The sequence below is a fragment of the Heterodontus francisci genome, chromosome 4, assembly GCF_036365525.1.
Source record: "Heterodontus francisci isolate sHetFra1 chromosome 4, sHetFra1.hap1, whole genome shotgun sequence".
Classification (NCBI taxonomy): Eukaryota; Metazoa; Chordata; class Chondrichthyes; order Heterodontiformes; family Heterodontidae; genus Heterodontus; species Heterodontus francisci.
The window spans coordinates 150,053,277-150,070,750 of record NC_090374.1 but is presented as its reverse complement, the minus strand read 5'-3'; the positions used below and the strand labels follow the sequence as shown (position 1 = coordinate 150,070,750).

General features: G+C 42.1%; 1 protein-coding gene across 6 annotated transcripts in view; it reads right to left on the bottom strand.

The window, feature by feature from the left end:
- The window catches only part of polr1e (RNA polymerase I subunit E), a 56,432-nt gene that overhangs the window by 26,828 nt on the left and 12,130 nt on the right, over window positions 1-17,474 (bottom strand). For all 6 annotated transcript variants that reach the window (XM_068030323.1, XM_068030324.1, XM_068030326.1 and 3 more), the window contains 3 exons: window positions 14,881-14,936; window positions 12,092-12,236; window positions 7,394-7,501 (listed from right to left, as the gene is read on the bottom strand). In XM_068030323.1, the coding sequence (XP_067886424.1) occupies window positions 7,394-7,501; window positions 12,092-12,236; window positions 14,881-14,936 (309 nt within the window). The remainder of the gene's footprint in view (window positions 1-7,393; window positions 7,502-12,091; window positions 12,237-14,880; window positions 14,937-17,474) is intronic.

Below are 17,474 nucleotides of genomic sequence, written 5' to 3'. Positions count from 1 at the left end.
GATCAAGCGTTTGTAATTTCTTAAAGTCTCACCATCAGGATCTTTTCAGGGACTGAATTATCACAATCTCGGAATTTTACAGCACTTGCTGCAGTTGAGGTCGAGGATCAGCCATGATCTTATAAATGGTGAACTAGGCTCAAGGGGCCATATGGCCTACTTGTGCTCCTATTTCTTATGTCCCTACAGGATGATGCAACCCATTGCCCACCTGTTGCCCACTTAATCCCATTACCCTGCCCTTTTCCATACCCATTTATGTTTTTCTTTTTCCAATATTTATCAATTTCTCTCTTAAAAACCATTATGGATTTGGATTCCACCACTATTTCTGGTAGGACATTGAGTCCTAAACAACCTTCTGCATAAAAAACATCTAATCTTTCTTAATTCCTTTGGTGATGCCAGGCAATAACCATCTCAAACAAGAGAGAATCCAACCATCTCCCCTTGATGCTCAATTGCATTACCATTGTTGAATCCCCCAGTATCAACATCCTTGGGGTTACCATTAACCAGAAATTGAACTGGAGCTACAACAGCAGGCCAGAGACTGGAAGTTCTGCAGTGAGTAACTCACCTCCTAACTCCGCAAAGCCTGTCCACCATCGACAAGGCATAAGTCAGGTATGAGAGAATACTCTCCACTTGCCTGGATGGGTGCAGCTCAAACAACACTCAAGAAGCTCGACACCATCCAGGACAAAGCAGCCCGCTTGATCGGCACCCCATCCACCACCTTAAACATTCACTCCCTTCACCACCAATGCACAGTGCCAGCAGTGTGTATCATAAACAAGATGCACAGCAGTAACTCACCACACCTCCTTCGACAGCACGTTCCAAACCCATGGCCTCTACCACCTCGAAGGACAAGGACAGCAGACGCATGGGAACACCACCACCTGCAAATTCCCCTCTTAGTCACACACCATTCTGACTTGGAACTATATCGCTGTCCCTTCACTGTCAGTCGGTCAAAATGCTGGAACTTTCTCCCTAATAGCACTGTGGTTGTACCTACACCACATGGACTACAGCAGTTCAAGAAAGTGGCTCACCATCACCTTCTCAAGGGCAATCAGGGATGGGCAACAAATGTTGGCATTGCCAGAGAGGCTCACATTCCATGAATAAATAAAAGAAAATATTAAATTTATGCCCTACAGTTATTAACTCACCAATTTCATAATTTTGAACTCCACTACCAGAAACAACGTCAGCCGTGGCTGAGCCAGTAGGACTCTTGATCTCAGTCTGAAGATTGAAAGTTTAAGTCCTATTCCAGAAACCGAGGACAAAAATCTAGGCTGACACTTCAGTACTGAGGGAGTGCAAGTACTGTCAGAGGTGCTGTTTTTTGATGAGACATTAGTCGCAGAGTCAGAGTCATTTACGGCACAGAAAGATGCCATTCGGTCCATCGAGTCCATGCCAGCTCTCCACAGAACTATGCAGTCAGTGCCACTCCCCAGCTCAATCCCCGTGGCCCTGCAAGTCTATTTCTCTCAGGTGGCCATCCAACTTTCTCTTGAAGTCATGAATTGTTTCTGCTTCCACCACCCTTGTGGGCAGCGAGTTCCAGGTCATTACCACCAGCTGTGTAAAAAAGTACTTCCTCATACTCCCCCTTTGCCCAAAACATTCAACTGTATCCCCCTAGTCCTAGTACCATTTGTTAATGGGAACCTTTTTCCCTTATATAACTTAGCTAAGCCTATCATAATCTTATACACTTCTGTGAAATCTCCCCTCAATCTCTTTTGCTCTATGGAAAACAAACCCAGCTTTTCCAACCTAAACTTGTAACTAAAATCCTCCATCCCTGGAACCATTCTGGTAAATCTCCTCTGCACCCTCTCAAGGACCCTCACATTCTTTCTAAAGTGTGGTAACCAGAACTGGACACAATACCCCACAGTTGGAGGGGTAACTAGAGCTTTATAAAGGTTCAGCATAACTTCCCTGCTTTTGTTCTCAACACTTCCATTTATGAAGCCCAATATTCATATGCTTTACTAACCACTCTCTCAATATGTCCTGCCACCCTCAACTATCGATGCACATGCATCCCCACGTCCCTCTGTTCCTGCACATTCTTTAGAACTGTGCCATTAAGTATACATTATCTCTCCCTATTCCTTCTGCCAAAATGCATCACCTCACACTTGGCAGTATTAAATTCCATCTGCCACCTCTCTGCCCATTCTGCCTATCTATGTCCTGTTGCAGGTGGTCCATACCACCCTCAATGTGTGCCGTACCTCCAAATTTGGTGTGATCAGCAAATTTTGAGATTCTGTTCTATATTCCAAGATCCAAGTTATTTATCCATAGCAAAAAAAGCAATGGTCTCAGCACTGACCCGAGGAGAACACCACTGTCTACCATCCTCCAGTCTGAAAAACAACCATTTACTACAACTCACTGTTTCTGTCCTTAAGTCAAATTTTTTTATCCAATTGGACACTGACCCTCCTATTCCATGAGCCTCAATTTTGTTAACCAGCTTTCTTAAAATCCATATTAAAAACATCCACGCATTCCCTTAATCAATCTTCTCTGTTACTTCATCAAAAAATTCGATTAGATTAGTCAAGCATGATCTGCCTTTTACATATGCTTGAATTAGAATTAGAACATTACAGTGCAGTACAGGCCCTTCGGCCCTCGATGTTGCGCCGACCTGTGAAACCATCTGACCTACACTATTCCATTTTCATCCATATGTCTATCCAATGACCACTTAAATGCCCTTAAAGTTGGCGAGTCTACTACTGTTGCAGGCAGGGCGTTCCACGCCCCTACTACTCTCTGAGTAAAGAAACTACCTCTGACATCTGTCCTATATCTATCACCCCTCAACTTAAAGCTATGTCCCCTCGTGTTTGCCATCACCATCCGAGGAACAAGACTCTCACTATCCACCCTATCTAACCCTCTGATTATCTTATATGTCTCTATTAAGTCACCTCTCCTCCTCCTTCTCTCCAAGGAAAACAACCTCAAGTCCCTCAGCCTTTCCTCATAAGACCTTCCCTCCATACCAGGCAACATCCTAGTAAATCTCCTCTGCACCCTTTCCATAGCTTCCACATCCTTCCTATAATGCGGTGACCAGAACTGCACGCAATACTCCAGGTGCGGCCTCACCAGAGTTTTGTACAGCTGCAGCATGACCTCGTGGCTCCGAAACTCGATCCCCCTACTAATAAAAGCTAACACACCATGTGCCTTCTTAACAGCCCTATTAACCTGGATAGCAACCTTCAGGGATTTATGCACCTGGACACCAAGATCTCTCTGTTCATCTACACTACCAAGAATCTTCCCATTAGCCCAGTACTCTGCATTCCTGTTACTCCTTCCAAAGTGAATCACCTCACACTTTTCCGCATTAAACTCCATTTGCCATCTCTCAGCCCAGCTCTGCAGCCTATCTATGTCCCTCTGAACCCTACAACATCCTTCGGCACTATCCACAACTCCACCGACCTTAGTGTCATCCGCAAATTTACTAACCCACCCTTCTACACCCTCTTCCAGGTCATTTATAAAAATGACAAACAGCAGTGGCCCCAAAACAGATCCTTGCGGTACACCACTAGTAACTAAACTCCAGGATGAACATTTGCCATCAACCACCACCCTCTGTCTTCTTTCAGCTAGCCAATTTCTGATCCAAAGCTCTAAATCACCTTCAACCCCATACTTCCGTATTTTCTGCAATAGCCTACCATGGGGAGCCTTATCAAACGCCTTACTGAAATCCATATACACCACATCCACTGCTTTACCCTCATCCACCTGTTTGGTCACCTTCTCGAAAAACTCAATAAGGTTTGTGAGGCACGACCTACCCGTCACAAAACCGTGCTGACTATCGATAATGAACTTATTCTTTTCAAGATGATTATAAATCCTATCTCATAACCTTTTCCAACATTTTACCCACAACCGAAGTAAGGCTCACAGGTCTATAATTACCAGGGCTGTCTCTACTCCCCTTCTTGAACAAGGGGACAACATTTGCTATCCTCCAGTCTTCCGGCACTACTCCTGTCGACAATGACGACATAAAGATCAAGGACAAAGGCTCTGCAATCTCCTCCCTAGCTTCCCAGAGAATCCTAGGATAAATCCCATCTGGCCCAGGGGACTTATCTATTTTCACACTTTCCAAAATTGCTAACACCTCCTCCTTGTGAACCTCAATCTCATCTAGCCTAGTAGCCTGAATCTCAGTATTCTCCTCGACAACATTTTCTTTCTCTACTGTAAATACTGACGCAAAATATTCATTTAACACTTCCCCTACCTCCTCTGATTCCACACACAACTTCCCACTACTATCCTTGATTGGCCCTAATCTAACTCTAGTCATTCTTTTATTCCTGATATACCTATAGAAAGCCTTAGGGTTTTCCCTGATCCTATCCGCCAATGACTTCTCGTGTCCTCTCCTTGCTCTTCTTAGCTCTCCCTTTAGATCCTTCCTGGCTAGCTTGTAACTCTCAAGCGCCCTAACTGAGCCTTCACGTCTCATCCTAACATAAGCCTTCTCCTTTCTCTTGACAAGCGCTTCAACTTCTTTCGTAAACCACGGCTCCCTCGCTCGACAACTTCCTCCCTGCCTCACAGGTACATACTTATCAAGGACACGCAGTAGCTGCTCCTTGAATAAGCTCCACATTTCGATTGTTCCCATCCCCTGCAGTTTCCTTCCCCATCCTACGCATCCTAAATCTTGCCTAATCGCATCATAATTTCCTTTCCCCCAGCTATAATTTTTACCCTGCGGTATATACCTGTCCCTGCCCATCGCTAAGGTAAACCTAACCGAATTGTGATCACTATCACCAAAGTGCTCACCTACATCTAAATCCAAAACCTGGCCGGGTTCATTACCCAGTACCAAATCCAATGTGGCATCGCCCCTGGTTGGCCTGTCTACATACTGTGTCAGAAAACCCTCCTGCACACACTGGACAAAAACTGACCCATCTAAAGTACTCGAACTATAGTATTTCCAGTCGATATTTGGAAAGTTAAAGTCCCCCATAACAACTACCCTGTTACTCTCGCCCCTGTCGAGAATCATCTTCGCTATCCTTTCCTCTACAACTCTGGAACTATTTGGAGGTCTATAAAAGACTCCCAACAGGGTGACCTCACCTCTCCTGTTTCTAACCTCGGCCCATACTACCTCAGTAGACGAGTCCTCAAACGTCCTTTCTGTCGCTGTAATACTCTCCTTGATTAACAATGCCACACCCCCCCACTCTTTTACCATCTTCTCTGTTCTTACTGAAACATCTAAATCCCGGAACCTGCAACATCCATTCCTGCCCCTGCTCTACCCATGTCTCCGAAATGGCCACTACATCGAGATCCCAGGTACCAAACCATGCTGCAAGCTCACCCACCTTATTCCGGATGCTCCTGGCATTGAAGTAGACACACTTTAAACCAGGTTCTTGCTTGCCAGTGCCCTCTTGCATCCTTGTAACCTTATCCCTGACCTCACTACTCTCAACATCCTGTACACTGGCACTACATTTTAGGTTCCCATTCCCCTTGCTGGCTCTCTTAATTAACTCGAACCTCTCTAATTGTCCGTTGATAATTTTCCCCTGAATATTGTTTCTAAAACCTTACCCACCACTGATGTTAAACTAACTGGCCTTAAACTGAGTCTCAGTCTGCCCTCTCAGGTGGACATGAGATCCCACAGCATTATTTCGAAGAGGAGCAGGGGATTTATCCCCAGTGTCCTGGCCACTATTTATCCCTCAATCAACTTCATAAAAACAGATTATCTGGTCAGCATCACATTGCAGTTTGGAGGAGTTTCCTGTGCTCAAATTGGCTGCCGTGATTCCTAAATTACAACAGTGACTACGCTTCAAAAGTACTTCATTGGCTGTGAAGTGCTTTGAGAAGTGCGATGGTCATGCGCTATATAAATGCAATTCTTTCTCTCTTAACTTTCTCTGTTCTAAATAAAGAGCTCCAGTTTCACTATTCTCAGCTCATAACTAAAGTCTCTGATCCTTGATACAGTTTTATCGCTTCTGTACCTTTTCTATGACCTAAACTTTCCTAAAGTAGGTTGCCTGAAACAGGACAAAATATTTTCAATAGAGCTTAATCAATGATTTGTACAGGTTTACCTCTTTGTCTTTATATTCTAGGCCCTTATTCATACACTTGTTTTACAATTATCCTCCCATTTTTCAAGATTTGTCTACCTGAACTCCTGGTCTCTCTGCTCCTCTACTCCATTTGAAATGTTACTAGTGCATAATTCCTTTCCTTATTCTTCCTCCCACAATGCACTGTCACATTTCCCCACATTAAATTTCATCGGATATCTACCTGCTCAATCCAACTAGTCTCTGTCCCCCTGAAATCGCTTACATCCTCTTTACAGTTAACCATGCTCCATACTTTAATATCTGGAAATCTTGATTGTGCCCTCCATACCCAAGACCAGAGTATATATAAAAGAAGCTCTAACTGCACGCATACTCCTGGGAAATTAAGTACCTAAATGGGGTAGAGGAACACAGGGATCTGAGATTGGAGGTCCACAAATCACTAATAGTAGTGACGCAGGTCAATAAGGACATAAAAAAGTCAAAGCTCTGTAATTCATCTCGAGAGATAGAATTGAAAAACAGTTATTTTAAACTTAAATAGACCTTGGTTAGACCACATATTACAAAACATAGAGGCACTGCAGAATGTGCAAAAAGAGTTCACTAAAATGATACCAGAACTGAGAGATTATATCTATCAGGAAAGACTGAACAGGCTAAACTCTTTTCTCTTAAAAAAAAGGCTGATGGGGTGACCTGATAGAGGCCCTTAAGATTATGAAATGGTTTGATACGGTAGGCATTGAGAAGATATTTCCACTTGCAGGCAAGACCAGAACTAGGGGCCATACATATAAGATTGTCTCTAAAAAATCAAAAAGGGAATTCAGAAGAAACTTCGTTACCCAGAGAGTAGTTAGAATGTGGAACTCGTTAACACAAAGAGTAGTTGAGGCGTATAGCATAGCTGCATTTAAGGGGAAACTAGATAAATACATGAGGGATCAAGGAATAGAAGAAACGGCTGATGGGGTTAGACAAAAAAAGGTGGGAGGAGGCTCATGTGGAGCATAAATGACGGCAAGGACCTGTTGGGCCAAAACTGCCTCTTTCTGTGCTGTTAAATACCTTCCAATACTTTATCACACCCCTTCCTGCAACACCAAATCTAAAACCCTCTCTATAACAGCATACACCACAGAATAGCAACATTAAACTATTTCTAGAGAGTTGGTACTGTACCATTAAAGAGCAACACAGTACAAGTTCAACTTTCAGTAAGTAAAGGATACGTTCCTCAAACTTGTAAACATCTTCAGGTTTATCTGCATCAGCATGGCAGGGAGGAAGAAAGGTCGACTTGTCCTGAGACTCAAACTGTGTTGCTTCGCTAGTCAAAGCTTTGGGAAAACAAAATGTCGTAAATATATGACATATAAGACAGCACTCTAGTATGTTCCATGATAATGCACAAAAGCAGAAAAGCAGCAGCTATTGCCTCACAAATACTATATTAAACACTAGGATTGGAGAAATTGTTAACTGTTAATTGGTCCAGTGCAATCTTCATACTACCTTTTTTTAAAATTTGGGTAATATTTATTTAGTTTGTTCTCAAGATGTGGATGGCAACCACCCAAGTTGCCCTGAGAAGGTGGTGCAGGCCACTTCAGAGGTCAGTAATGGTCAATTATATCTTGTAGGCCAGTCGGGGTATCCTTCCATAACGAGAATTTGTGAACCAGTTGGGGTTTTACACATTTCTGATGCTAACCCATAATAACCAGATTGATTGTGTTCAAGTTCACAACTTCCCATAATGGAAATGCCATGATCTCTGTGATGCTAGTCTAGTACCATAACAATATTGGACTCAACTAAGTCTATCTGCAACCTAAATGTTTACTTAGCTTGTTGGCAATATCCTCCCAAGTTTGTGCCAACGGTATTCTTGTGTATGTTATACAGATCCTAGGCAGACCCCATGTGGATTATTGCATTCAGTTTTGGGCACCAAACTTCAGAAAAGATATTGGCCTTGAAGGGGATATACCGCAGATTCACAAGAATGATACCATGACTTAAAGAATCAAATTATGAGAACAGGAGTTTAGAAGGTTGAGAGGTGATCTGATCAAGTTCATAATGATGATTAAAGGGATTCAATAGGGTAGATGAAGTATTTCCTCTAGTGGAGGAATCCAGAACAAGGGGGCATCATTTTAAAATTAGAGGTACACCATTTAAGAGTGAAATCAGAAAGAACTTTTTCACACAAGGGTAGTGAAAATCAGAAACTCTCTAATGGTCTGTGGCTAAGTGAAATTTTCAAGACTGGGATCAATAGATTTCATTAGGTAACGGTATCGAGGTAGGTATTTGGACTTCAGGCATATATTAACCATGATCTGATTGAATGGTGGATAGGCTCAAGAAGCTGAAAGACCTACTCCTATTTCTATGTTACTAGCAGGCATACAAAACAGGCCCAGGAATGGCTTAACCTTTATTCTGTAACACTCCCAAAACTACTGCTGAGATGAAGACTAAATATGGGAAATTTCAGGTGTCAACAAATATCCTGCTAACCCTTGTCAAGGTGCAACGGAACATTATCCTAACCCTGTTGCCTTACAAAATTTGACCCTGCAGGGCTAAAGTGGTCATCCGGAAGGAAAGAACAAATACAGAATGAGAAAAGGCCATTTACATGGGCTCCACTGTAGACAATTTAAAATTTATTTAACCTCTTGAGGTGTCAAATGAATAAAGGTAAAATGTCTAAAAGGAGAAAACTCAAATGTCTCCCCGGTCTTAGGTGGCAACAGAGCCCAAGTCTTAAGACATAACTTTAACTTTTCAATTTACATCAGGGGTGTCCAAACTGCAGCCCTGATAACCTGGCCCAGGCAACTCAGTCCTATTTGCCCTTATATTTCTTGCTCAGTGGCTTGTCCTGTTTGATTTTTTGTGGGCCTGGATGTTTGGAAAGGGCTGTTCTGAGCACAGTTACCTATGAGTGATAAATTCTAAATCAGACCATGGAGATCTGTTAGTATCAGCAACTCGAGATAAACTGAAATTAATGGGGAACATTAATTTATACTTTACATGCAACTGTCAGAAGTTCTATGGCATGCAATTGTGCAAACAGCAAAGGCAGAACATGAACACTCTTGTGATTGGTTACATTCAAGATGAGAAATTGTTTCCCCTAGTTGGCGAATCTAGAACACAAAGGCATAGTTTCAGGATAAGGGGTCAATCATTTAGCACTGAGAGGAGCAGAAATTTCTTCATTCAGAGGGTGTGAATCTTTGGAATTCTGTACCCCAGAGGGCTGTGGATGTGCAATTATTGGGTGTATTTAAGGCTGAGATTGACAAATTTTTGGTCTCTCAGGGGATAAAGGGAGCAGGCAAGAAAGTGGGAGTTGAGGCAGAATATCAACCATGATACTATTGAAAGGCAGAGCAGGATTGAGGGGACATATGGTCTACTCCTGTTCATATTTCTTATGTTGCTACGTTATGATAAGCCCGTGGTCTGAAGACTACAGTGGCTCTCAGAATATTTCATATTCTCCACCTATACTCAGCCTTCTAACTGTGTAGCAGTTAAACAAAATAGCATTTGGCAGATGTTTATTCCACAAACCTATCACATTAGGAAGAAATACCTTCTAGACTCTCTGGTATTTGTTTCTTCTATTCTGCCATCACTACTGAAATTAAATATCCTGGCTATATCCATTATATGCATTAATTTGATATTTTTATCACCAGGGTTGCTTCCCGTTTGCTCCAGTGAGAGCAAGTTAAATCCTAACAGAGTTTCTGAACTTTAATTATTCTCATTACTCTATTCCAAACTCTCAATGCATTTTTTTTTAAAACAGGAAGGTGCTCTGAAATATTCCAAGTGTGGGGTTATTAATGAATTAGGTATAAGTAACTTGTCTCAACATATAATCGAATGGCCTCAAGATGAATTCCAGCAGTTCATTCGGATTGTTGAGTTTCCCTTTACCACCTTCCCAGAGAAATGCCATTACTATTCGGACTTTTTCTCCAATTCGTCCTCTCGCATTCACAGCCTAATTTCCATAAACTATAATCTCTTTTTTCAATAAACTCTGACCTATACCTGCATCTTTCCTCTTTGTAGTGTACAGGTTAAGTGCAGCCTAGATCTAAATGAACTCCAATCACAGTAAACTGCTTACTGAAGAATATATGGGATGCTAACCACATCTAGAAAGTGTAAATCATCATTCACTCAGACCTTATCAGTTAAAATTACTGTTTGGTTATTTGCAGATTAAATTATATACTGAAGTAGAAAGATTCGCAAGTACTCAATATAGTAATCAAACTTATTCTGTATACAAACTCAGATGACTGCTTGAAAACACAAGAGTCCACCATTCTTACAACTGCTCTTCCATTTGTTAGAAACACAATGTATATTGGTATACACATAAGATTCTTATGGTGCTCCAATCATTCCATTCCAGTAGAGGCAAAACAGACAACTGAAGACTGCGGGAAAGTGGGTTATGTTTGCAACACAGGCAATCAAAATGTTAACAACTTTAACACCTTCGTCAACAGTGGAGGAAGGGCCTATAACAGGGCAACATCCAAGCTTTTCTGTTGGTAGGCTGCATAAAAAGTTTCAATCCACATTCCCATTAATGTGCAGATATTTCAAGTTGCTGATACCAACAGATCCCAGTGTTCTAATTTAGAATTTATCCATCGAGTCAACATTAAAATCACCCTTTTCCAACCCTCTAGACCCATACAATTCAGAGGTTCCAGAGCTCTAAAGTTCTGACTGCCAGGGCTTGAGAATGTTTGTGGCTCCAAGATTGTTGGTTGGATAACTCTGGCCCATGAATTGTCTCTCCTCTTGGTAAGTGTCTATGTCCTCCTAGTTAGATTGACTTTTAACATCAGATAACAGAAGAAATTACATTTTTACACTGCCACCATCTAGATGAATTCAATCATTCAAGAAGCTCAGGCAGTACCAAGAAAACACTGGCCTCTGCTTTGGGCAGTGCATCAGAGACAAAAGCCACCAAAACATATTTAGGACAAACATACTCACTGAATAAGTTAACAAGGGCTAAATGTATCCAGCCTTGTGCACTGGGTACCACACAGTAACCGCCACAGTACAAAGAAAATTTCATATAGACAGCCAAAGATAATGCTGGCTGATCCAGTTCTAATAAAGATTATCCCTTTTTAAAATATAAATATAAAAGCAAGCTTATAAAATTCCTATTTTTGTCATAAATCCACCATTTTATACTTCAGCCTATTCCTGGTCTTCACTAATCAGTACTTTTCATACTCTTTAAAATAATTTTTCCCAGCCGTAAGAATATTCTTACCCTCTTTTTCATTCACTTTGATCCAAGTCTTGATTTATTCCCTAGACAAATCTCTTAAAGGATGGCATAACCTGGGGTGGGTGGGTGGATGAAGTAACTTCAGTGTTATGTACTCAACCAGAAGAAGTAAACATGGAAACTATTATATATTTTCACCCTGAGAGAGGATATTCGCCAACTGTTCAGGGCCAATAGTAGTCTTCAGAACTGTGGAGATCCATAATGCACAGTCTCTCTGAATGAAAGATTCCTTCGTGTGTCATGTACTTTAATGAGCCCATGTCTTAACGGCTGTCACTAAAGCGAATGGACATTTACATTCCTCCACTCATGGTTGCTGCCTCTCAGTGCCCAACGCAATGCAAAAGCTTAGCGCTGGCCAACTGTTACAGTAGATGATTTTGAGATGCATACATGTTTTATCCACGTAACTTGATAAACTAGTCATTAAATCTCAATGACCTTCTCCTTACATCCTTCCTCAGATCAGTAACTCAAAATTTCTGTAAATGAAAATTTTGTGTATGCAGATTGTTTGATCTTATAGTTATGGAGCAGTCTCTGCACCACAATTTGGCACCTTTACCTGTTATTCCTTTCTTTTCAATTATATTTTCTGCTGCTTTGGCCACAACTTTCTGCAAAGTCTCATTCCCAACCTGATTCAGTCTGCGAGAGCTCAAGGCACGTTTCTGTTTGTTAGTACCAAAGGCCTCAATGAGGGAGTCCACCTAAAAATCAACAGCATGCAGTTAATATACTTTAATAGCAAAACATCAGTTTGGTTGATTACTTCCTTCCTATTCATAGGCCTGTCTATGCTGGTTAAAGTAAAACTGAATGAATGCAATATTCTAATAACTGATTGTTCAAGCAGTTGGCCTTGATATCTTGAAGTTTCCCACTTGTTTGCCTCGGTTGAGCAAATTTCATTAGCTCTCACTTGTCACATGAACACATGACGCCATGTGAGATGAAAAAGTAAACATAAACCAAACAAGAGGACTAAACCATGCCTGATGCTAGATAGCTGCCAGATTTGTTAGTACCTATGAGATTGCGCGATATACTCAGCTGAACGGTGATGTGATTGAGATGCTGCATCACCAGTGTCAAGACTAAACTGGTACAAAAGCAAAATACTGCGGATCCTGGAAATCTGAAATAAAAACATAAAATGCTGGAAATACTCAGCAGGTCTGGCAGCATCAGTGGAGAGAGAAACAGAGTTAATATTTCAGGACGATGACCTTTCATCAGAACTTTGTTATTCCATATAAATCTGCTCCATTTTTGCACCTAACCAGTCCATAGAGGAGAGGCACAAAGAAAAGTGAAGTGTTACAGAATGGCTGTACTAGTCATTCAATCCAAGCTACTCTCCAGAGTACTGGCAGTTATTTACAAAGTAACATTCATAGAAGCCTAATAGAAAATCATCTTCATCCCAGAAATGGTGTTTGATATGCAGGAGAAGGGAAGGAGAAAGAACTTTACAAACACATACAAATGTTAGGGTGAGAAAAGATCATGCTTCGCGTCCCATCCAGTTGCTATCGTAACTCTTCCATCTTGACATCCAACTGTATTCTGAATAACCTCAATATTTTTATTCTGATTACCTATTTGTTTTTTTTAAACAAACATTTATCACTCATTAAGTAAAGAAGGGATTTTAACTCTCAATCTCTGGGCTGCTCATCCAAAATCACAACCACCAAGCTACAGTACTCAAATATATATTTATGTCAGGGAACCTTATTTTTCAGCAATCTGCTGTGCTTTCCTTCATATTTTTGTTTACTGACCTTGTGATCAGGGAGTATTTATACACAAGAGCATAAGAAATAGGAGCTGGAGTTTGCCCTTCGAGCCTGCTCTGCCATTCTCTAAGATTATGGCTGATCTACCTCAACTCCACCTTCCTTCATTATTCCCATATCCCCTAATTCCCTTAGAACCTCCAAATTTATCAACCTCCACAGTTCTCTGGGGTAAAGCATTCCAAAGATTCACAAACCTTTGATTGAAGAAATTTCTCATTTCAGTCCTAACTGACTGACCCCTTATTCTGAGACTGTGATCCCATGTTCAAGATTCCCCAGCCAGGGGAAACATTTCCTTAACATTTGCCTTGTCAAGCCCCTTAAAAAAATTGTGGGTTTCAATTAGATCACCTCTCAATTCTGCTAAACTCCAGGGAACATAGAGATAATCTACTCAATCTCTCCTCATAGGACAATCCCCTCATCCCAGGAATCAATCTATTGAATCTTCATTGCACTCCTTCTGAAAGGTAAGTATGTCTTTCCTTCGGTAACGAGACCACAACTGCACAGTACTCCAGGTATAGCCTCACCAATGCCCTGTATAAATGTTGCAAGACTTCCTTACACTTATATTCCTATCCCTTCATAACAACAGCTAACATTTGTCTTCGTAACTGCTTGCTGAACCTGCATGTTAACTTTCTGTGATTCATGTAAAAGGACACTCAGGTCACTCTGAATGCAAATATTTCCCAGTCTCTGAACGTTCAAAAAATATTCTGCTTTTTAATTTTTCCTTCCAAATGGATAATTTCACACTTCGACACATTGTATTCCACCTGCCATTTTCTAGCCAACACCCAAACTGTCTACATCCCTCTGCAGCTTCTCTACAACCTCACCACTCACTTTCTCACCTGACTTATCACCAAAACATTGGATTCATTACACACAGTTCCCTCATCTAAGTCATGAATACAGATTGTGAATAGTTGGGGCCCAAGTACTGATCCTTGTGATACACCACAAGTTACAGCCTGAAGATTGTGCTTCAGAACTAGCTGCATCCCCAGCCAAGGTTTTCTAGTACAGTTACAACACTGGCAGCTCCCCGACAATGTGGAACATTGCCCAGTATGTTCTGTCCATAAAAAGCAAGACAAATCCAATCTGACCAATTACCACCCCATCAGTGTACTCTCAATCATAAGCAAAGTGATGGAAGGTGTCATTGACAGTGCTATCAAGCGGCACTTACTCAACAACAACCTGCTCACTGATATCAGTGCCCCTTGGCTCTAGACCTCATTGCAGCCTTGGTCTAAACATGGACAAAAAAGCTGAATTCAAGAGGTGAGGTGAGAATGACTGTCCTTGACATCAAGTCAGCATTTGACAGAGTGTGGCATCAAGTAGCTCTAGCAAAATTGAAAGGGGAAAACTCTTCACTGGTTGGAGTCATACCCAGCACAAAGGAAGATGCCCTTGCCCTTCTGGCTGGTGGAAGTCACAGGTTTGAGAGATACTGCAGAAGAGGCCTTGGCAAGTAGCTGCAGTGCATCTTATCGATGCAGTCTTTGTCAAATGCTGCACAAATAATAATTACCTTCTCCCTGTAAGACGTTCGTTTTTCACTGGTATCTCCTTCTGTAGCAGATTCACCTGAGGAGACAATACTGGCATCAATATGTGGCTCCAACTCATAAATGGACATTTCAAATAATTCTTGGTAGATAAGATTAGAAGTCTAGCACTGAAAACACAATTGATGTCACAAGCGATAGTGCTTTGGTTTCTTGCCAGACCCCAATAAAAATGCAATCCCAGACATTCCCCAATAAAACCCGACAAATAAAATTTATGTGCACTTATACTGTGCCTCATTACATCTTTCAAGCATCACATGAATCCTGCTCACCTATTACTTGTCCTCAATAACCAAGATTGGCTCATGGTCCTCCAACACCACAAATTTAAAATTCTTATCCTTGCGTTTAAATCCCTCCATTTCATCATCCTTCCCCAACTTTTTTCTACTATCTTCAACCATGCCTTGAACCATTTAGGCCACAAATCTGAAATTCCCTCTCTGCCTCCTTATCTTGCATAAAATGTCTTTGACCAGGTTTTGGTCACACCTCCCACTATCGCTTTCTTCAGCCTAGCATCTGGTATTTTGATCACACCACTGAAATGCCTTGGAACAGTTTTCAACATTGAAGGCACTAAATCAATGGAAGTTGTTGCTGAATTACATTGTGTGCACAGACTATTGTGTCTGAATAGCTGCAATGACAGAGATGGGCAGCAGTGGGAAGGAATAGTTCTCCTGTTGGCCTTCAGGAGGTGCATCAACCAGTTCAAAATTACATTTCATACCCTCACAAAACTGCATTAAAGTTGTAGGATTTAATAATGGAACAGAGCTTAAAAAACATTGCTATATAAATATGTGTTCCATTTTTTGCACACAACTCACATTGACCCAAAAGATTTTTTTTTGCTGTCCAAAAGAATTATCCTTAAAACCTGCAAAAGCAGAGACATTGTAGCATGCTTTTGATTGCGGAAAAAAGGACTTGCATTTGTATAGTGTCTTCCGCGACCACCAGACGTCTCAAAGCGCTTTGCAGCCAATGAAGTTCTTTTTGAAGTGTAGTCACTGTTGTAATGTAGGAAACGTGGCAGCCAATATGTGCTCAGCAATTCCTACAAACAGCAATGCAATAATGATCAGATAATCTGTTTTAGTGATGTTAATTGAGAGATAAATATTGGCCAGGACAGTGGGGATAACTCTCCTGCTCTTCTTCGTAATAGAGCTGTGGGATTTCTTATGTCTATTCATGCAAGCAGATGGGGCCTTGGTTTAACGTCTCATCCAAAAGACGGCACCTCCAACAGTGCAGCACTCCCTCAGTACTGCACTGGAATGTCAGCCTTGATTTTTGTGCACAAGCCTTGGAGTGGGACCTTGTGACTCAGAGGCGAGAGTGCTACTAATTTAGCCACAGCTGACACCTAATCTACTTTACCAGAAAGGAAACAACTGTCAATAACAATGCTCCTTCTTATTTGTAAGGGTTAGAGAAGATCTGGATTACAGTGGTTAGCAACCTGATACTCTGTTTCTCTCTCCAAAGATGCTGCCTGACCTGCTGAGTTTCCAGCACTTTGTTTTTATTAGTGGTTAGCAATTAGCTAACAAGAGTCTGGATTCTTCCAGTTCCCCAGACTGAACTGAGCCAGAAAGATCAGAAAGGTCACAGGTTCAATTCTTAATATATACGGCGTTTACTCAAGGTGTAATCCCCACCTAGTGGGCTGAATTTTCCAACAGGCATTGGGATCATATGTAAATCCCAACCCCAATGGTGTCTGGGTCCAGCCTACCTGCAGAGGTGGCCAATTAACAGTTCGTCTCCGGGAGCCCCGTTCAATTAGAGAGAGGAGGCGGGCTGTTTGCTGTGCAGGCTGGTGGGTCAATCAGAGCACCCAAGGCTGTGGGCGGCCAGCAGCCCCACCGGGAGAGGTGGTGCTGCCAATGCAAAATGGAGGCGCCCTGTGAAGACTTCTAAAATGTTTAAAAATAAGCGAGGACACTGCTGCCAGGCCATCACAGTGGAGGTGGGTACCCTCCACAGAATGGTCTACAGCTGTGACCCGCTGATCTGGGTTCGGGGGTGGGATTTAAAGGATGCCTTGCTGGCCTGCCGCCAGGGAGTCACCTCCAGGCAACGACCAGGTTTTGGCTTCAACAGGGGGCCCGTGTGCCGCTGGAAAAGTTGTAGATGGTAGGAAATAGAGAACTCAACTGGATTTATAAGGAGACAATTTGATGCTTCACTGCTTCCAGGCGGGTAGCCCTCCTCCCCTAGATGCCGCCTCCGGAAAAATCACACTAAGGCGGCAACATGATGGGGAACCGGCATGCCGCGCTCCGAAAGTGGCAAAATCCAACCCAGCGGCTCCAGCTGAAAATGTGTACTTGCAGACAATGGGAGAGGACAGATCAGCTGAGATGCTCCTGATGATTAAGTAGCCTGCTAAGCTGTCTAGGCAGATATACCAAGAATGGCCATTAGGGCATGCTGCTAGTAGTCAACCGGAACAGCAGAAGTGTACCAACCAACAGTCATGCCATCAGGAGAATAGGGAGTACTGGAACAGTGGACTCTGGCAAACCCGATTACGCTCAGC